At 46.0% G+C, this 18,469-nt stretch overlaps 1 protein-coding gene across 6 annotated transcripts in view; it reads left to right on the top strand.

Moving 5' to 3' along the window:
- DOCK11 (dedicator of cytokinesis 11) overlaps positions 1–18,469 on the top strand; it is an 87,799-nt gene that overhangs the window by 10,488 nt on the left and 58,842 nt on the right. For 5 of the 6 annotated variants that reach the window (XM_065643639.1, XM_065643642.1, XM_065643640.1 and 2 more), the window contains exons 2-9: positions 8,151–8,267; positions 8,490–8,579; positions 9,301–9,383; positions 10,519–10,588; positions 12,766–12,861; positions 15,917–16,051; positions 17,223–17,400; positions 17,851–17,930. In XM_065643639.1, the coding sequence (XP_065499711.1) occupies positions 8,151–8,267; positions 8,490–8,579; positions 9,301–9,383; positions 10,519–10,588; positions 12,766–12,861; positions 15,917–16,051; positions 17,223–17,400; positions 17,851–17,930 (849 nt within the window). Of the gene's footprint in view, positions 1–8,150; positions 8,268–8,489; positions 8,580–9,300; positions 9,384–10,518; positions 10,589–12,009; positions 12,087–12,765; positions 12,862–15,916; positions 16,052–17,222; positions 17,401–17,850; positions 17,931–18,469 lie in introns of those variants that run through there. The other variant, XM_065643644.1, reaches the window with a different exon arrangement.

Below are 18,469 nucleotides of genomic sequence, written 5' to 3' on the forward strand. Positions count from 1 at the left end.
ATTTTGGAAGTTGCTCAGTTGCTACCCGTGGGGTAGCTGTGCAGGGCATTGCTCTGAGCCATGTTGGCACCCAGTCTCTCCTTGTCAAGCCTCTCTTCCTCACCTCATCCTTCATCACTTTTTGGTTGCCCACGGGGCTCCTCTCTCCTGTCTGCAGCGCACACCCACTCCGCTGTCACCTCTTGGCCTCCCTGTCCCCATCTTCCGCTTCTCGCAGCTACACAGCCCCAGCCTTTTCACAAGCCCCACTTCCCATCATGTCACCTCCCCGCTCACCTGCCTCCAGTGCGACCCCATTCCCAGCCGAGCAAAACCCATATCCCCCATCCCACCCGCCCTTGCATCACCTTGGACCAGCTCCTGCAACCCTTCCCTCTCTCTGCTTCTTGTCCTCCTCGGGAGGTGTTCTTCCCTTGGCATTTCACAAAATGCTCAGTGTGTTTGTATGTCCATCCTACAGCTCACCTCCCTCCCTTGTCCCAGGTGCAGATGTTTCCCCCGTGGTCTCAAGCTCAGCATTTTTGTGCCTTCAGCCCAGCCAGGATTCCTGTCTGGGCATTCGTCTTGTGTTTTTAAACTTCCTTCTCTCTGGGCAGTGTAAAAATAGTTTGGGCCTGGTCATAGCCAGCTTTATTGACTATTTTTCATCCTTGTGGTTTTACCGTAGCCCATGTCTGCATCTTGCCCTGGGCCATGCTGTTACCTCAGCTGAGTGCTCGGTTTGCAGCAGGCTCACAGGCACAAGCTCCTTGTCACCTGCTTCATTGCCTCTTTTCTGATTTCCTCCCAAAATGTGGCTTTGCTGAGAAGCCCACAAAGCTCTTGGCAGCAGCAAGGCTGCGTCGTGTTGTGACTGCTGCCATGTGTACTGACTCACACTGTCTCCCCGTTTGCCCGTCCTTCCCCACTTCTGTTTCCACCTCTTTTCTCTCTCCTGTGCTTTTGAATGCAACATCTTGGGCGCAGAGACTTTATTCCAGCTTTGCACAGGGTTATGGTGGCTCCAGGTGCTGGGTAGTCAAGCTCGGGGTTTGCCACTTTTAATTGTTTTTCTCATGCCTGAGTTCCTGGAATGATGAATTAAGTGTGAATCTCAGCTTTTAAAAATGAAGCTCTGTGGCTTTCCTGCAAGCTGGAGTTAGGGAATGTAAATGGGTTGAGATGGCAGTGCAGAAACTGGGGGCAGAAATAGTGAAGAGTCACGAATGTGCTATTTCAAAAACAAACAAACAAACAACTGTTAAAGACCACACTATTTGAGAGAGCCCTGATCTAAGATCTTTGAATCCTTAGCCTTGGAAAAGATTTTCTATGGATAGAAATTCCTCAGTTCTGCGTACCCATCAGTTAGCCAAGTGAGTTTTCTCAGTTCCTACTTAAATTCATGAGCAAAATAAAAAATGAGGAGTTTTCTTTGCTGTCTGTGAGGTATCTTTGGATTTCCAGATTGTGCATTGTGGTGGTAAGTGGTCCCTTCTCTGCCCTGGGCCGTTGCCAGTCTTAGAAGTGACATGACCGTGACCCGTATGTCCAAAGGGTAGTTGTACACTTCCCTTTTTTCCCACCTTTAGCTCTTAATTCCCCAGACTGACTTTGCTTCCTATTTTCAGTGTATTTCATCTACTTGGTCCTTTGGCATTTGTTTTAAAACTCAAGCTTTGCCAGGCTTTCCACAGAAGTGCATTACAGGGTTGCAACAGATGAGGCAGTAAATAGGCTGTAAAATGCTCATTAAATTTTGGGGAACCGTTGTACAGTCTGAGGCAATACATCTGTATGTACATGTGGTCTGGGCTGTTTCCTCTTCTTTCTTTAGCTACTCTGAAGAACCAGCACGTTTAGTATCCGGATCGCTTGTGTCTCTTTAGCTGGTTTGTGAGTGTGGATGATGCATGTGCTGGGTTGAGCTTCGTTTCTGAGGAAGTGAGAAAACACCGAGTCCCGGGTGCTGATGAGCCCGCAAGTTTTTCAGTGTCGGGTGGGGATGGAGCAGCAAGCGTGTGTGCTGGCTCTGAGTGCCCTGAGAAGCGAAAATCGAGCGTGGTGCAGCTTTTTTCTGGGCTTGGCTTCCGCCACGCAATGGGAAACGTGCTCTGGCAGCCCACACGGGGCTCATGTTAATGCAAAGGGACCAACAAATTGGTTAAGGCAGAGCCAAACCAGTCAGGTTTGCCATTTTCTGCTCTGGATATTGTTTTAAATGAGAGCCAGCCTCAAAGGACTGAAAATACAAAAGCTTTCTGATAGTTTTCCTTTGGCTGCTGCTTTCAAAAAGTCCTCGAATGAAACATTTTTCCTTGATTTTTTTTCTGTACATTCACGTCACTTGGATTATACTTGTTGTAATTCTGGGAGAAAAGTATCTCAGAAAAACATTAATCATATAGTAAAATCATTGGCACGTTTGTATGGTATACAAATGCAGAACACTAGAAGACAGATGGCTACTGTTTTTCAGGCAATAAAAGTTTAACGTGTCCTTTCCCGTACTTCCCCACATGAGTATCTCCAGCTGCCATTGTGAACCCTTGTTTATAAAGCAAATATAAGGAATTTTTTAAGCTTTGCAAATGGATACAGAAAGGTGACAATTTAATCTGACTTCTTAAGATTCCTTCCTTTTGGTTAATGGGTAATTCCCTTGTTAACCCTTTCCTTCAAACCCTCTCTGGTGGTTTCTGTGCAGTGGGGGTTTGTGCTCGGGCTGGCAGAGGACAGTAGGACGAGCAGGGCACTGAGGACAAGGACCTTTACTTGGGGTTTTCCTTGTGCCAGGCCTTTGTGCTTGCACTTGGCTTGCAGAGCCTTGCGTTGGTGTTCGTGGGCATGTTTCTCTTGAAGTCATTTCACTGAATTTCCTGCTAAAATGCCAGCCAACTTGCTTGCTGCTGGAGAGTTGCTACTCTAATAGATAAGCTGTTGTTTTGCCTGTGTCGTGGTCCAAGCGGAGCCTTGTGACCCAGCCTGGATGGGGACTCGAGCACAGCAGATGACCCTTTTCCTCGTGGTCCACATGTGCCTGTGCTCCAGGGAGCAGCAGCCTCAGGGCAGAAGCAGAGAGACAGAAAGAACACCACCTGTTTTTGGGAACAGGCTAAGGTGCGGGGCTTGAACCAGTTGTTTTTCAAAGAGAGGTGAGTGGGCTCAACTGGGAGGGTCCACTGCTCTCCTGTTATCTTTTGATTTAAATTGTGTTTATTTATGTTTTTCCACTCTGAGGTCTTTCCCACAGGCCCTGTTATCCCTGTGCAGTGGGCTGCGGTGCTTTGGGCTGGGAGCTGCTGCCGGGTGTTCTCGGGGTGCTGGAACCACGGAGGCTGTGGGAGAAGCAGCTCACCCCAGCCTGCCCACACTGCTGTTGCACAAGAGGTCGGAGGAACCTGAGGAACATCGCAGTGCACCCGTCTGCCTGCCCTGCTTGAATAGGTGCTGCGTGTGTGCTGGAGAACAGGGTTGCTTTGGCAGCACTGCTCATTTTTTCCTGCAGAAATGGGTTGATTTTGTTGCTGGACTGGCAGCATTTCTTTGTACTTGGATATTGGCTTTCCCTGTGGAGGAATTTGTGGTTTCTAAGACTCTAATTGCTTTAGGATAATAGTTTTTCCTCTGCTTTCATAATGACTTTGGTGGTACCATCTGCTGTTGTGACAGCAGTCACAGGGCAGTGCGGGGCTGAGCCCTGGGTGCCGGGAGGTCTGTGCTTTAACCAAGCTTGTCAGAAAATCGAAGACTTTGAAATCTCATTTTCAGGGCTCAAAGCTTTATCTCCAGCCCTATTGGGACACTGGGCACGAGGGTGGGCTAAAGGGCGAAAAATATTTATGATGGCTCCCTCCTTACTCCACAGGTCTGTTTGCAGGGACACGAGTGTGCCTGGCCCTGCCAGTGCGGTTCAGGGTGGATGGAGGTGTCTGTGTTTCCCCGATGGCAGGCAGGGGACAGGCCACATCCTTTCGTGAGCAGCTGCTTGGGTGACGAGCAGCTTGACCTACATCTTTTACCTTCACTTCAGAGACATTGCCGTGGTTCCTGTCGTGGCCTGTGACAGCCCGGCTGCATCGTGCTGGGTGCAAGCGCAGCCGGTGTAACGCGGTGCTGCAGGTGACAGAGGCCCGCTGTGTGCTAAAACAGGGAAATCACACAGCTTGGGTAAGGAGAGCTCTAGGGACGGCATTTCTAACAGCTCTGGAGGGGAAATGCCTGTCTGTGGGTGCTGCAAAGCCCACCTGGGTGGCAGCTCTCGGCAGCCCCGCAGGTGCATGTCCATCTCTCCTGGAGCTCCCTGGACCACCAGCTGCGTGTCTCGGCACGGGCTTGTGGGAAGTAGATCACAGCGCCGGCCTGCACAACGTGGTTTGTCCAAGATCGCTAAATCCACAAGAGTGGAAGGGCTGTAGTGAGTTATTTTAAAGACCTTTGCATATCTGTGGTGGACAGTGCTGTGCAGGTTTTGAAACCTCTCATGTGAGGATGTGGGATCCTTTTCAGTCCTTGCCCTTTAATTCTCATCAAATCCCGCAAGGGTCACTGCCGGGACTTTGTCTTGCTGGTCGTGAGAGATGTCAAAGCTAGAAATTTTTTCAAAACACCAATTTTTAAAAAGAACAACTTTAGAAACAGAGTCCCAGTTTCTGGCCCATGTTGCAAACAAGGACTGAAAATATTGTGTAATTAGAAGGCCTGAATTCTGTGTACCCAAAGCAACTATTTAATGCCATAGTGATGTGAAAGGCTCTTAAAGGGAATCTAATTTACTGTTACAGCTGCTGCTGGGGCAAGGCAAGACAGGAGAGTTGGTGTAAGCAAGCGCTCAGGCTCACGGTGCTGCTTTGACCAGCTCTGGCTGCTGAGTTTTGCTGGGATTGCTGCGGGGATTGGCAGGGAGAAAAGTAAATCAGACAGGGCAGCAGAGAGCCTACATCTGGTCTGTAGGATCCTGCCTGGTTTTGTGGGGTGGCTGAGGTTTGGGGATACCTGGCCTCAGACCTGCAAATGGGAGAGCAGCTCATGAATGTCCTGTTAATTCACATTAATTTGCAAAGCTTGGCAAATTTTCAGAAGCACGGTGTTATCTTGACATAAGACTGGTGTTTCAGAGGATTAACCAAATTCAATTAAGCATTTAAGGAGCATGAGACTGAGAGAAAATGGGTCCTTTTTCTCTGTCTAGCTGTTGGATTTTTAGAGACTTCTATTTTTCAGATGGTCTCTTTTATGAGATTCCTGTGCAGCTCGGGTTCTGGCCCTTTTAGCAGGGCCTGTTACTGAAGGACAAGGGATAATGGTTTTAAACTAAGGGAGGGGAGATGCAGGTTAGACATGAGGAAGAAATTTTTTACAATGAGAGTGGTGAGACCCTGGCTCAGGTTGCCCAGAGAGGTGGTGGGTGCCCCATCCCTGGAGACATCCCAGGCCAGGCTGGACGGGGCTCTGAGCAACCTGAGCTGGTGAAGATGTCCCTGCTCATGGCAGGGGTTGGACTAGCTGAGCTTTGAAGGTGCCTTCCAACCCAAACTGTTCTTTGAATCTATGGATGTAGGAGCAAGAGGTGCTCCACATGCAGCAAGGCTGGCAGCATTTGCCACCCCATTCCCCAAAGCCCCGGTGGCTGGGGGAGCCAGACAGCAGCACTGGCCCCCCTGGCACCCAGCGCGGGTTCTCTGCCAACGACCTTTGTCTTTCCTTGGGTGATCTTGTGGCCTTCTTCCGCAGTAGCTGCAGAACTTCTGCTGGTACTGACATGGCACTGAGGCTTGTGAGGTTTCTTTCAAGACTGTGTGAGCAGTAAAGCAAAGTTTCCAGAGAGTCATTAAAGAGGGAACTGTTTCAGGTGTCTGAGCTAATCCATGCTGAATACCTGCAACATGGAAAAGAGACGTTTTGAATGCAAAACCATCTGGGGTAGAACGTACATTTTCCCCATCCAAGAGTAAGAGCTTCTTTGTGGACAGCCAGAAGCATGGCAGAGCAGGTGCTCAGCAAAAGGCTATGCAGAAATTGCTCTGCCCAGAGCCTTGCACAGGACCCAGGCATCACTTGCGTTAGTAAAATGGGCCTTAATTGCACAAAGACTCCATGCTGAGAGATGCTGGGATGTCATTCTGTCACTGGGATGCAGTCCTGGGAAACACAGTGAGAAAGGTACCTGCCTTGCATTTCTGAAGTGCTGTGGGGAAAAGCTTTCATCTCAGTTTTGCTTTCAAAATGTAAGAGAAGGTTACCAGTCGTGCACCAGGGACAGAGGAATGGCCTCTGCTCAGTGGGGCTGGTCCTTTGGGTGAGAAAAGCGAGAGGCAGCCTAAGAGAGATGCTGCCTCCACTGCTGCAGCCCAATGGACCATCCAGGTCTGCCAGAGACCTTGGATTTTTATTCTCTTTTTACCATGTACCAGACCATGGCAAAAAAGGAAATTTTTTTTCTATAATGCTCTGATTTTTTTTTTAAGGTGCTGGTGTATAAGAAGATATCACCATTCAAAGGTTTTCTGCAATCTTCAAAAAAAATATTAAAGCAAGATTAAAACATGGCCATCCTCAAATAGCTCTTGCCTGGGGCCATTACCCCTCGCATGAAAACTGCCTCCCCAAAGTCCCAGTACCAGCTCCACTTCAACACAGGAGATGCTCAGCTGCCATTAAAGCAAAACCCTGGCTCACATTTGCTGGCAAGGGCTTGAAAACCTTACTGCATCCCAGAGCCCCAGAAACCTTTTGGCTATGAAGGTTTTTGTAAGAGTAATGTTGATTACTTGGCTTATCTCGCATGTCATGGGCAATATTGAGCTGTTTGGATGTTCGGTGGTGTGGCTGTTTACCCCATCGTGTTACATGGTACTGAGGTTTTGATCCTCATTTCAGACTAATTTTTTCAAGCTGCAGGTTTTGCTGTCTTCAGCGAGAGCTTGTACTTGTCTCTTTTTTAATTCAGGGAACAGGCTATGTGAACACTTCATCCCAGCAAAACCATTCAGCTGGGAGGTAAAGTTTGCTGCCGATGGGGAAGCATCTGATGCTCCTCTTTGGAGAGTGGAGAACCCAGGCACTGTCCTGCCAGGGTGTCATCTCCAGGGGCACGTGCCATCCTGGCATCACGTGGCTGCTGGGAGGGTTTCATAAACACTGCTTGTGGCAAAGCCAGGCATCGACAGCCTTTTTGGACAAGATTCAAAACAAGGCAAAGTTGATGTATGTGAATTTACTTCCCCTTTTATTATGAAAATTCCTATTTATACAGAGCGATGGGTTTGGTTTTGATGTAAAGTTTAATTTTCACAAGTGCAGTGCTAAGTGCCTGGCTCTTGCTTATGAAATCTGAAGCCTAGGGCTGGGCATCTGAGATGACATTTTCCTACTTCAGAAGTTCATGTTTTTCTCACTTTTTTTTTTTTTTTAGGTTCTGTTTTCTGGACTAGTAACATGGACAAAAGTCTGCAATAGTGAATGTAATGGTGTTCTCCTAATAGTTTTTACTCGTGACTCCAAGGATTTTGGAGAAGTTTCTCTTGCTTCCCAGAAATGTAACTGGGAGCAAAACCAGGCCCCAGATTTTTCCAGCCTTTGGCTGTGGCTGAGGTGTGATTTATGGATAGGGCTTCCCTGCCTCTCTAGAAGGATGCTGCTCTTCCTTCCACGGGGTCAGACCCCTGCTCTGGAGGTCACAGCAGCCGACTTGCTCTCATCTCGCCAGCAGCACATTTAGAACACTACTCTCATCAGCTCCTCCAGCAAAACCAGCTTTGAGCTGAGCACAGCCAGGGTGGGAGGTCATATTTCTTCTCAGCCGTATGGATGAGCTGCTCATACATAAAGATGCTGAAACTTGCAGCTGTTAAAACTGTGGCCTGTCCAGGAGGATTTCTTGCTCCATTAAGAAATTAGAGACTGTGGTTGGATGAGAGCAGCACAGTGCTTTGTCTCTTCCCGTAGCTTATTACCAGGCACACATAACTTAACCCCTCGTTTCCCTCTCTGCAAAACAAGCACATCAGTGGTTACTTGCATCACGTGAATATCAGATTGCTGAATTAACGAGTAGTCCATCGGTAACAAGGTAATGGTTTGAAATTGTCAGGCTAAATTAAGAACAGTATGTTAGTTATTTTATATATATATATATATGTACATTTTATCATCTTCTATTTTTCCTGCAGGAAAAAACCAAAGTGGTGGAACCCTTGGACTATGAGAACGTGATCCTTCAACGCAAAGTTCAGATCTACAGTGATCCCCTCCGGGACCTGCTGATATTTCCAATCGAAGATGTATCTGTGAGTTTGTGCTGGCTGTTTCTCATGTTTGAGGCTCACTCATCTCCAGTCCTGCTTACCTTGGAAAATTGCCACTGTTAACCACATGTTAGTTTTGGCTGCGTTACTGACACATAAAACCGAAATGTCCCACTGGCGATTTGGGCCTACCACATTTATTTAAAGCAAGTATCAAGCCCTGAAGTATCAAGCACTGAAACCATATTCTACTTTTCCCTGCAGATCTCAGTCATCAGTCGACAGAGAAGGACTGTCCAGTCTACAGTGCCAGAAGACGCTCTAAAGAAAGCTCAGTCTCTCTTTGTCAAAGAGGTGGGAGCAAAAGTCTACACAACACCTGCCTTCGGCAATTTCTGCCTTAGGCAAGATGCTCTGCTGCAGCTTGTGGGCTGTGAGGTTGCAGATCACTTAGTTTTTCCTGTGTGGGAACCACCAGTCACTGGCAGGCTGGCTGCACAAGATAGTTCTCGTACATACCTCGTGCGGTGCTTCTTTCCAGTGGGTTTTGCACGCAGCAGACAAGGCATGTGGATTTGCACCGCCTGCCTGAGCTGCAAGGTGTGGGCATGCAGGAGGGCAGGAGTGGACTACCCAGCCCCCCCAGGCATCTCGAGTGCCCCGGGTTTGTTCTGTGAAGTGCTGTTCTCTAGGATCACTCCTGCCAAATGCAGTGGAACTAAATGCCAAGCGATGGTCAGTGTCGAGTCAGAGGCAATACATTTCTGAGGGCAGAAAATTGGTGCTTTCTGGAAAACAGTTCCTTCTCAAGTCACTACTCCTTTTTTAAAGCCTTGGAGCAATGTAAATACAAAATCAGTAGCTGTGCAGCAGGCCAGATGCTGTGTGGTTTTGTCTCTGTGCTGAAAAGGTTCCTTATGAAATTCTCTATTGCAATGCAAAAAGAGTGAAGCACCTTGTTGAGACCTTTTCCACTTGTGCTTATCTCACCCAGCAGTCTGCAACCTTTCAGACTTGTGCATGGTTTTGTTTTGCTTGGTGCAGCTTTTGAAGAACCGTATTGTTTTCCTTTCAGTGCATTAAAACCTACAGCTCAGACTGGCACGTGGTAAACTACAAGTATGAGGAATACTCAGGAGACTTTCGGATGTTGCCATGGTAAGTGTCGCGCTCCCTTGGAATACTAATGCGTGGTGACAGGGCTGGAGTTTGATCAGGCTTAGGAGAAACAATCTGCCCCTTTTCTGGATGCCTGTCCCACAAGCAGCCTCCCCTCCAGAGGGATGTCACTCTGAAAGCTCGAGAGCCAGAGGTTCACCTTATCATGCTGTTGTCACTCAGCTCCACCAGGGAAACACTGACAACATTGCCAGCTTGGGTTGTTACTTTGTGTCCTACCCGCTGCTGTGCAAACAGCCCCCTCCATCTGGGATGAGGACGGACTACAGTCTGGGAATGTGGCAGGATAAATACTGTTGGCAGTGTCTGCTCATCCCGAATCAGGAGCCTCATTGTCCCCCTGGGCTGATGTTCTCTGCGTGCTAGACACGGGGTTCCTGTGCTGAGCAGATCCTCCTTGTGCCCCTCGTCACAGTTGTACCACTCTCATCCAGTATCGCTGTTAATGTTGGCTGGAGAGTTATATGCTCTGAAATGCCGGGCTGTGCCAGCGATTCCAGCTCCAAAGCGAATTGGCTTTTTCAGACGGGCGTACACATCTCACATTTCTGCTGGATTGTTATTTTCTCAGTGGCGGCGCCTGCTCTGCTCTTGCTCTCCATGCATGTCTGGACCACTGCTCAGACTGCTCATATGCCAACAGCTTATACAATGTTTTTTTCTTGCTAATTGGCTGAATGAGTCTCTTCTGAGGATCTCACAGGGAAGGAAGGCACCAATGGGGCAACACTGTTGATCAAATCATATTAAACTTTGTGAGTAACCTTGTGGTTTCACTTTGCTTCTTTTGTAGCAAGATGGAAGATAGACCAGCCTGCTGCATCTCTGTGTTGCATAATTACAAGTCAGCAAAAACTGCAGAATCAGACAGCTAATATGGAGATAGCTAATTACATACTGCCTGTGCTTAATTTCCATGAAATGCACTCAGAAATTAGCTTTCTCCAGCTGTAAGGGGCTGTAGGTCTCTTGAAGTCTGTCTTCTGCAGGAGGACAGTTTGCTGCACTCTGTAGTCCACAGTTCGGCTGTTGGTTCTGGATCCAGCATCCACGTGCTGGCTTGAAGGACTCTCATTTCCCAGTCATTAAAAATGAAAATGTGTTGTGATTTCAGCAAATCCTTTAGGCCAGACAAGATTCCAAGCCATGTGTTTGAAATTGATGAAGACTTTGAAAAGGATGAGGTAAGGAGGGGTTTTTTTTAACATATTCCACTCTAAGATCTATTAAAAAGCAGATTTCACAAGGCAAAGTCAGAATTCAGTTCCCAGGAGTGGTTTTCTTGCAAGATGCTTCGTACGGTGAAGATGGGACCAAAACTGAGACAGTGATTATTTTCAAAGTATGACAAGATAACCTCTTGGAGCCAAGAGTCTCATAAATTTTCTGGAAGATTAACCATAATATTTCTTATGGCTTTTTTGCTTGAAACAGTGCAGCAGCAGGAGAGAAAAAAAGGAAGCCAAGCAATTACTAAGTTAAATTCTTCATATCCAGAGTGAAATAGGGCAATTTCACTTTCAGCTGTACAGCGATATCGGGATCTTCCTCTTCAAAAGTTTTGTGCTCTGCCACATAACCAACAATTCTTGATCACTCACTTTTCCCCCACTATATTCACAGAGTGTCAGTCCCGTTCTGTATATACTGTGCAAATGTTAAGGCGTTTTCTTCCTCTGGAAGCTGGCACCTTTGTGCTCAGCTCATTGCAGGAAGATTTGCAGCCCTGGACAAATGGGGCATCTCAAACCCGATGGTCAGTTTGGATGATGCAGATGCCACATTTCCCTGTGCATATCGCATTTGCTACAAAAGGAAGGGGTAGCATTTTTCTGTCTCAAGTAGCATGTGAAGATTAATTCACACATGAGATGTTAAGAAGGTTTAATTTATGGTGGGAAGAGTTTAGCCCAGCTGTTTAAAATCCACGTGGCACCAAGATGCTGCTGCTGAGGAACTTACAGAGGAAAAAGGGAGTTTCTTTCTTGAGGAGCTGAAGATTTTTAGGGGCCGTTTCATGCACATTTCTCACAATTGCTGTGCGTGTCCCAGTGCACCTCAGGTCTAAATGGAAATGTATTTTCAAGTTTGGCCTTAATTTTTTTTGGCTGTGTTGATGGTTTGCATTATGTCATTAACTTGAGTGTTACCTCTTTAATAATATCGAATTCGGGCTGCAGACAAAGCTGTGCAGTATGTTATCAGCATGCTTCTGAAAAAGCAAAAGGACAAAAATATGCTATCAAAATTTGGTGGAGACCTTTTTCTTCTGGTCAGTGTCCTGAATACTCAAACAAGTGAAGCTACCGATGTTGGTTACAGAAGACTATTCCAAGTGCTTTGGCAGATATTTTGGCATTTATATCTTTTGGCAAGGCCATATATAAAGGATTCTGTTACAGTTTCCTGACAGAGCATTTGCATTAGAATTCTGTAATGGAAATTCAAGTAAAAGAAATCTCTTGATGAAAAAAATGTGAACCATTATGGAGGAGAAATCATGGGCAGTTTTACCCAAGGAAATAAAGCATTAGACAATTTACTTTGTCATTGGAAGTTTGACAAGAAAAGAGTGAAAACCTGCCATTTGGGATGCAGGAGATGATATAAACCAGTCCCTTCATAGCTCATCGTCAGACAGTCCAGGTCCGCCTCTGCTGCTGAGTCACTGGAAGTCCCAGGGTGAGTGTTTTTCATCAGACTGGGATCTCATTTCCCTCCCTCCCCAGCGGAGGTCACGGTTTGGTATGGATGGAGAGCCATTCTCCCTTTCTGGGACCACAGGACAGGAGTAAAGGTGTGAATCCCAGCTGGTGCACCAAGAACAGCCTGGTTGGGTCACTTGAAACTTTTTGTTTTAAATAAATGTGAAACGAGTCAGTTCCATTTCAGCTATTGGGGTTTAGTGGTTTTTGCCTAAATTTAAAATGTAGAGTTGATTTATACAAAAGGAAATGACTAAATAGGTCTGGAGTTCTGTATTTTGCAACTGTTCAAACAGACCATTTTGAAAATGTCCTTCTTCCCCGGATTTTTGAAACGCTGCCTAAGAACCAGCATGCATTTCCTCATTGCAAAATTGCTGTCCAGCTCTATCAGTGTAGACGTAACCTTTCTTTTTAAAGGTGACTCAGACTAGTCTGTTTTGCCTCTTTCTTGGAAAGAGATAACCTGGAAATTTTTTATGGTAACACCATAGGTGTAGCTGTAGGTTACACGTATATACTACATGTTACTGTATTGCTGTAGTTAAAACAGTATTGCTTCCCATGGCAGACATATCCCTTATGTCCAAGGGGAATTTTGCATGGGAGGCAGTTCACCTGACCTCCTCTTTTTCTGATCTTTTGCTCTCTTTCAGGATTCCTCATCCCTGTGCTCCCAGAAGGGTGGTGTGATAAAGCAAGGCTGGCTGCACAAAGCAAATGTAAATAGCACAATCACTGTTACCATGAAGGTGAGCTCGATCTAGCGGTATGTTAACAGTGAATGAGGCACCAGGTTAATTTCAGACCACATCTCGAAAGCGAGCAGGACTGCAGTGGCTGGGTTTGGGTTTGGATGGACATCTGTCCCTCTTGTAGAGTATCCCAACATGGACTGGAAAATCCAGTCTGGCAACAGCCTTTGTCCTTTTCCTCCACAGAATATAAGACCAACACACTTCAAATCATTTCAAGCAAGCTGAACAAAAAGGCAAGGCATGTTCTAGTAAACCAAGACTGTCTTCTGAATGGGCAGCTGAGGCCCAGAAGAGGAAGGCAATTTAAATAACTGAAACAGCTGCCCTGCAAAGAAGACTTTCTGAATTGATAGTTTCCTTGCTGGTAGGAAATATGTACGGAGGGCAGCTTTAAATCAAAATGACAAATCTTTACTTTAAAATCAGGGGTGATATCACCGAGGAGATGGAGCATTACTGACCTAGAATCAACAGCTGCATTGTCTCCTGTTCTCTGCTGTACATAATCCAGCGTGACATTGCTTAGATTTTGAAATGGAGGGTTTTGGTAGTTTCACCGCAGAACTTTTGCTGTGGCAACGAGCCCATCTGCTGTTCCGCCACACAGCCGCCTTGTTACAGCATAGAGAGAATATGAGGGAGTTACACTCAGCTGTGCAGCTGAAGGCGGGCTGCAGTGAGGCTCGCTGCTTTGCGAGGATATCAGTAAATCTCAAAAAGCTCAGTTGTTCTGAGGCTCGATTCAACAAGTTATGCTTTCATGAGACGTGGAACAGGACAATTCATAGGGCTAATTTTAATTTGAGTTTTAAAATGACTCCTCATGAACTTGAAGGTGATAGAAAGAACTGGGTTTTCTGATCCTCTGCTTTGCCAAGCAGCAAGGTCGAAGCCATTTCTGCTCCTGTAACTGCTGGAGGAGGTATCATACCTGCTCAAAGTGGTTAGTTGGGTCCATTCTTGAACCTTTTGTGATATTGTTGGCCTCAGTGGCCAGCACCTCAGACCCACCTTTCAGAGGTGACGTCTGAACTACACTGGCTTCAGTTCAATTAGTAAGATCCATCGAGTCTCTCATGAAACTCAGATATCAAAGTACTGAAAATCAGTAGCCATATTCCGAGCTGGTCCTGGTCACTTCTGTGTCTTACAAAACACCTCCTAAGGCACACACAAGAAATATGAGGACTTTGAACGTCTTCAGCCTTATCACTGCTTTGAGAGGCTGCTGTGCTATTGCAGAGGCAGACACGTCAGTCTTTTCTGTGCTGGTTCTTTCATTGCTGTGACGTGCCGAGCTGTTGGTACCTCACACTATTGCTAAGCACATGCAGAGTATATTCTGTGGAGGGGCAGCCCACAAGTAAACTGTAATTATGCTACGGCTGCCAACATTTATTTCAAAGTAACCTTTCCTTGCAGAGAACTTCCCCAGTTTGGCCCAACTCCCTTGCTGTCTGTTTTGCAGCGTGCCCCTGTGCTGTGTTAGAACCATGGCATTGGGATTTTCTTCCCTTTGCTCTTTTCCCTTTTCCTTTTTTATTTTATTTTCCTTTCCTTTTTTTATTTTCTTTCATCTCTGCCCAGATGGACTTCCCCAGTTCTCTAGCCATTCCTCTGTAATTGCAATGCTCACGAACAGCATCTGTAGCCTGATCAAAGGGGATATTCCCTCTTTTCCTGGGTTTATAGTATTCATTTCAAATTATCATAGTCTTCTGACAATTATTTCTGACAGCAGTGCTTACAAGGGGGGAAGATCATAGGAATAGTGTTTGCTGCTTGTTTCTGCATTTCCTTTTGAACAGAATTCAGAAGATGCAAATAGTTTAGTGTCAAATCCCATACCCATGAGGAATGTCAGCCCTGTAATATCTAGAGAGATGTGTCATAGGTTTCTGCAGGATCCACTGCCAAAGTTTCTGAAATTGATTCAGTGAAGTGTTAAATCAGCGTTAAAGCTGGCTTAACGCGTAGCATACTTAGCTTTCCATGTATTTTTATGCTTTGTTGAACCAAAGGTTTAGTTAAATTTATAAAACTTAAAGCTTAACAACCTTTGGAGCACTTCTACAGTTAACTACTCATCCAAATGATGCCAGAGATTACTTTTCAGAGGGCTTAGGTTACCGTTCAGAGCACAGTGCTCTCTTCCAGTTCTGTGCAAAAGTGAGTGGTTTTATTGAACATGTGCTAGTGTCAGTAAAGATGGGAGCAGGAAACTGCTAGTAGCCTCCCATCTGGGATGAAAAATGCTGTGTTTAGATAGATAGATAGATAGATCTTCCAGATATGCAGAGCGGTGGAAATACTCACGGTCCCTCTTGCCTCCTGAGTTACAGCCCGGTGCCTTTTGGCTGACAAATGTGAAGGAAGATGTTCTGAGATACTGGAGAGCTTTTGTTTTTTCATAAAAATCAGTAGCTCAAACACAGGAGCACTTCTCCCAAACTCACTTTTTGAGGAGAGCATTGCTTTTTGAGGTGAGAATTGAACACTAAGCCAAAGCCAGTTCATCAAAATGGGTTTGTATTAAAAAAAAAAATATTCACAAAAAAACAAGCAGCTGAATGGATTACAGAGTCCCTTGGCTTGCATTTGAGTGCCAGGAATTTCCACATGTCTGTTCTGGAGAATTGCTTCATAATTCTAATCGAGGTTTTTATCAAAAAAGCTCTGGAAATACCTGCTCTAGGGTGGGATGAATCTTCAAACCATGTGCTGATCTGAATTTACTGTGCAGCATTACTTTGTAAAGATAAATGAGGCTGGAGGCAGCTGAGAGATGAGCTAGAAGCCCTGGGGCTTTGCTTTAGATGGGCAAACTTAAAATAATAACAAGGACATTAAAATTAAAGAAGATGGTGAAATCTCTCTTTACAAAAACAAGTCATACTCAAAGGGGTAAGTCTGCCACACTAGGGTCATTGGTGTTTCTTGTTACGCTATTTTCTCAATAGCAGGGGGGGCAGACGCTGAAACTGAGACTGTGGTTTGTGATATATGACAGAGTGACTACTTGCATGAGCAAGACTTTGTTCCTTTGCAGGTATTCAAGAGGAGATATTTCTACTTGTCACAACTCACAGATGGTTCCTATATTCTTAATTCCTACAAAGACGAGAAAATTTCAAAAGAATCCAAAGGCTGTATTTTCTTGGATGCTTGCAATGATGTTGTTCAGGTAGGTGGGCTTTCTGCGTGGCTGTACGTGGGCTTATGCGTTGCTGGCTCTAAGCCAGACATGCTCTCTTGAGGTCTGTGCCATCAAGGAATGAAGACATGGACTTACAAACTAACCCAGGGCTCTGTCAGCCAGTCTGATTAAAAGGCAGGCAAGGAGTTTCATACTTTTGGCCAGGAAGATAGCAAGTGGAAGAACTGCTGTCAGAGTAAAATGGAAGCGTTTCTTCATTACCTCATCTGCTGTCTCCCTCCGCTGTCCATCTCCTTTACCTTTATTGTAGGTCAGGTGCCTTCCAAGACACCTGAGTCTTGAAGCCAGTAAATAATTGATCTTGGGCACCTTCCACCTCTGTTTGCCGCTCACACCAACTTCTTGTTTCCTAAGTTACATCCCACTAGCTCCATGCAAACATGCAGCCCTTTGGGACTTAGGACCTGTAAAGGGCTTGTAAGGTTTTGGGAGCAGATATTTGTATGGGGCTTAAATCTTATGCTGAGAGTGACGTGCAGCAGTGGATTGCTGCTGTGCCTTCTGCCATTGCTGTCTCTGCAGGAGCTTCAAGCACCGAGTGTGGTGGAGCTGGTACAGGGCAGCTTCAATTACTCCAATGGTTGTTCAGCATGGATGAGTCAGAGCTGTGCGTTTCCATTTATCTTTCTGAGTGCAGTAAAAGCAGTAGTGCACATGCCTCAGTTATGTAGAGGATCTGCTTCCCAAGTTGCATCAGATTTGCCTTGGCTTATGTTTGGAAAATGCTGTTTAAAGGCCAGCAGAGCTCAGAAAAGTTGCCTTGAACCACTCGCTTTTAAGCCTCTAAGTGTCCTGGTGTGCAACATTACTTATTGTGTCAGACAAATCCAGTTCCTAGTTTCTCTGGGTAAATATTAATGACATAAGAAGGAGCTTGCTCCTGCTCCTCAGTGGAATGTCTGTGGTTCAGTCTCGCTTTCCACCACTCTGGCAACCGCGGAGCTGAATACTGCCTGATCGCAGCTGTGAAGCCCGTTGTGATTGCTGCAGGAGAGCTGCTGTGTGAAGGAGGCTGCTTGCATTGTATGTAGTGGTATTTCAGTTCAGGGTGCTTTCGCAGAGAAGCAGGTACTGTGCTGAGTCATTGAGGAAAGTATAATACAAATCTTGCTCTTTCTTGTTTGGTTGTTTTTTTCAGTGTCCTAAAATGCGCCGTTATGCATTCGAACTCAAGACGATAGATAAGTACAGCCACTATCTGGCAGCTGAGACTGAGCAGGAGATGGAAGAGTGGCTGGTAACCCTGAGAAAGATCATTCAGAGCAATACTGAGAGTTTGATGCAAGACAAGAAAGATACTGTGGAATCTGTGCAAGGTCAATTTATAAATAAACACCTACCTTCACCCTTCTCCAGCAGGATGCAAGCAGTGTACCTGGAGAAGTGAATACTTTTCTTTCTGGATTAATAGCAAGAATTGTGGCTGACACATGATATCATGCAAAAGGGCTTAGTATAATGTAGACAATAGTCTGAGGAATAAAAGTGGAGGGAAACACGACCCTTCCTCTGGATGGGAAATCCATGGCAGCGTTTCAAGGCTCCTGGAAAACTGGCTCTGTGTTGAAGTCCTGCTTTGGAAAGACCTAGCAGGCTGTAATAGTACACTCTGGTACTAGCAATATATGGAAAAATCTTACTTGTGAGGATCGGAAAAGTCTCCATAAACTGTTTCTGTGCTATTGTAAGCAAATATTTCAGGATGCTTTCTGGCAGAGCGGTGCTCCTGCAGTTGTTTTGAACATCTGTTTTTTGTGTCCTTGCAGATGATGAATCAAGCACACAGGGAAAATCAGACAACATCCTGGAGAGCCTGGAGAGAAGCATGCATCCGGAGCTGATGAAGGTATCGTGTTTGCAGAGATGCTTGCCCAGCCATAGCCATTCTCTCCACCATGTTTTTAAAAGGGGTTTTTCACATTCTGTTGTCTTCAGCTCTGGGGCAGCTCGGCAGGCAGCAAGTGTTCTGAGGTCTCTGTTTTCTCATCTGCCTGTCTCACAGAGGGAGCTCCATGGTTTGAGGCTGCACGTTCCTCACCTCCAAGTGTGGGACCCTTAAGGAAGAACCAGACTTGGAGCAAATGAAGGGCTATTGTGGTCGGTACTGCTCGTCCCTGCTCAGCAGGAGTGACCGTCTTGGGCATGAGAGCTGAGGGGCAGTTAGGTGACAGCCACCTCCTATTTGTGACCAACAGTGTGCTTGCCTACTTCTGTCTGCTTTCACATTTGGCAGAGCCACATCGCTTTACCGTCACTGCGCCGTGTTGGTGACTGCAGCTGAGAAGCCTTGCATCGTCTCACGTGTCACAAAGGGAACCTGAAATATGTTTATTTTGCTTTGCTTCCATTCTTTCCAAATAATGAATGTTTGCCTCTGTGTGGCCA

Source organism: Caloenas nicobarica, chromosome 12 (genome assembly GCF_036013445.1).
Source record: "Caloenas nicobarica isolate bCalNic1 chromosome 12, bCalNic1.hap1, whole genome shotgun sequence".
Lineage (NCBI taxonomy): Eukaryota > Metazoa > Chordata > Aves > Columbiformes > Columbidae > Caloenas > Caloenas nicobarica.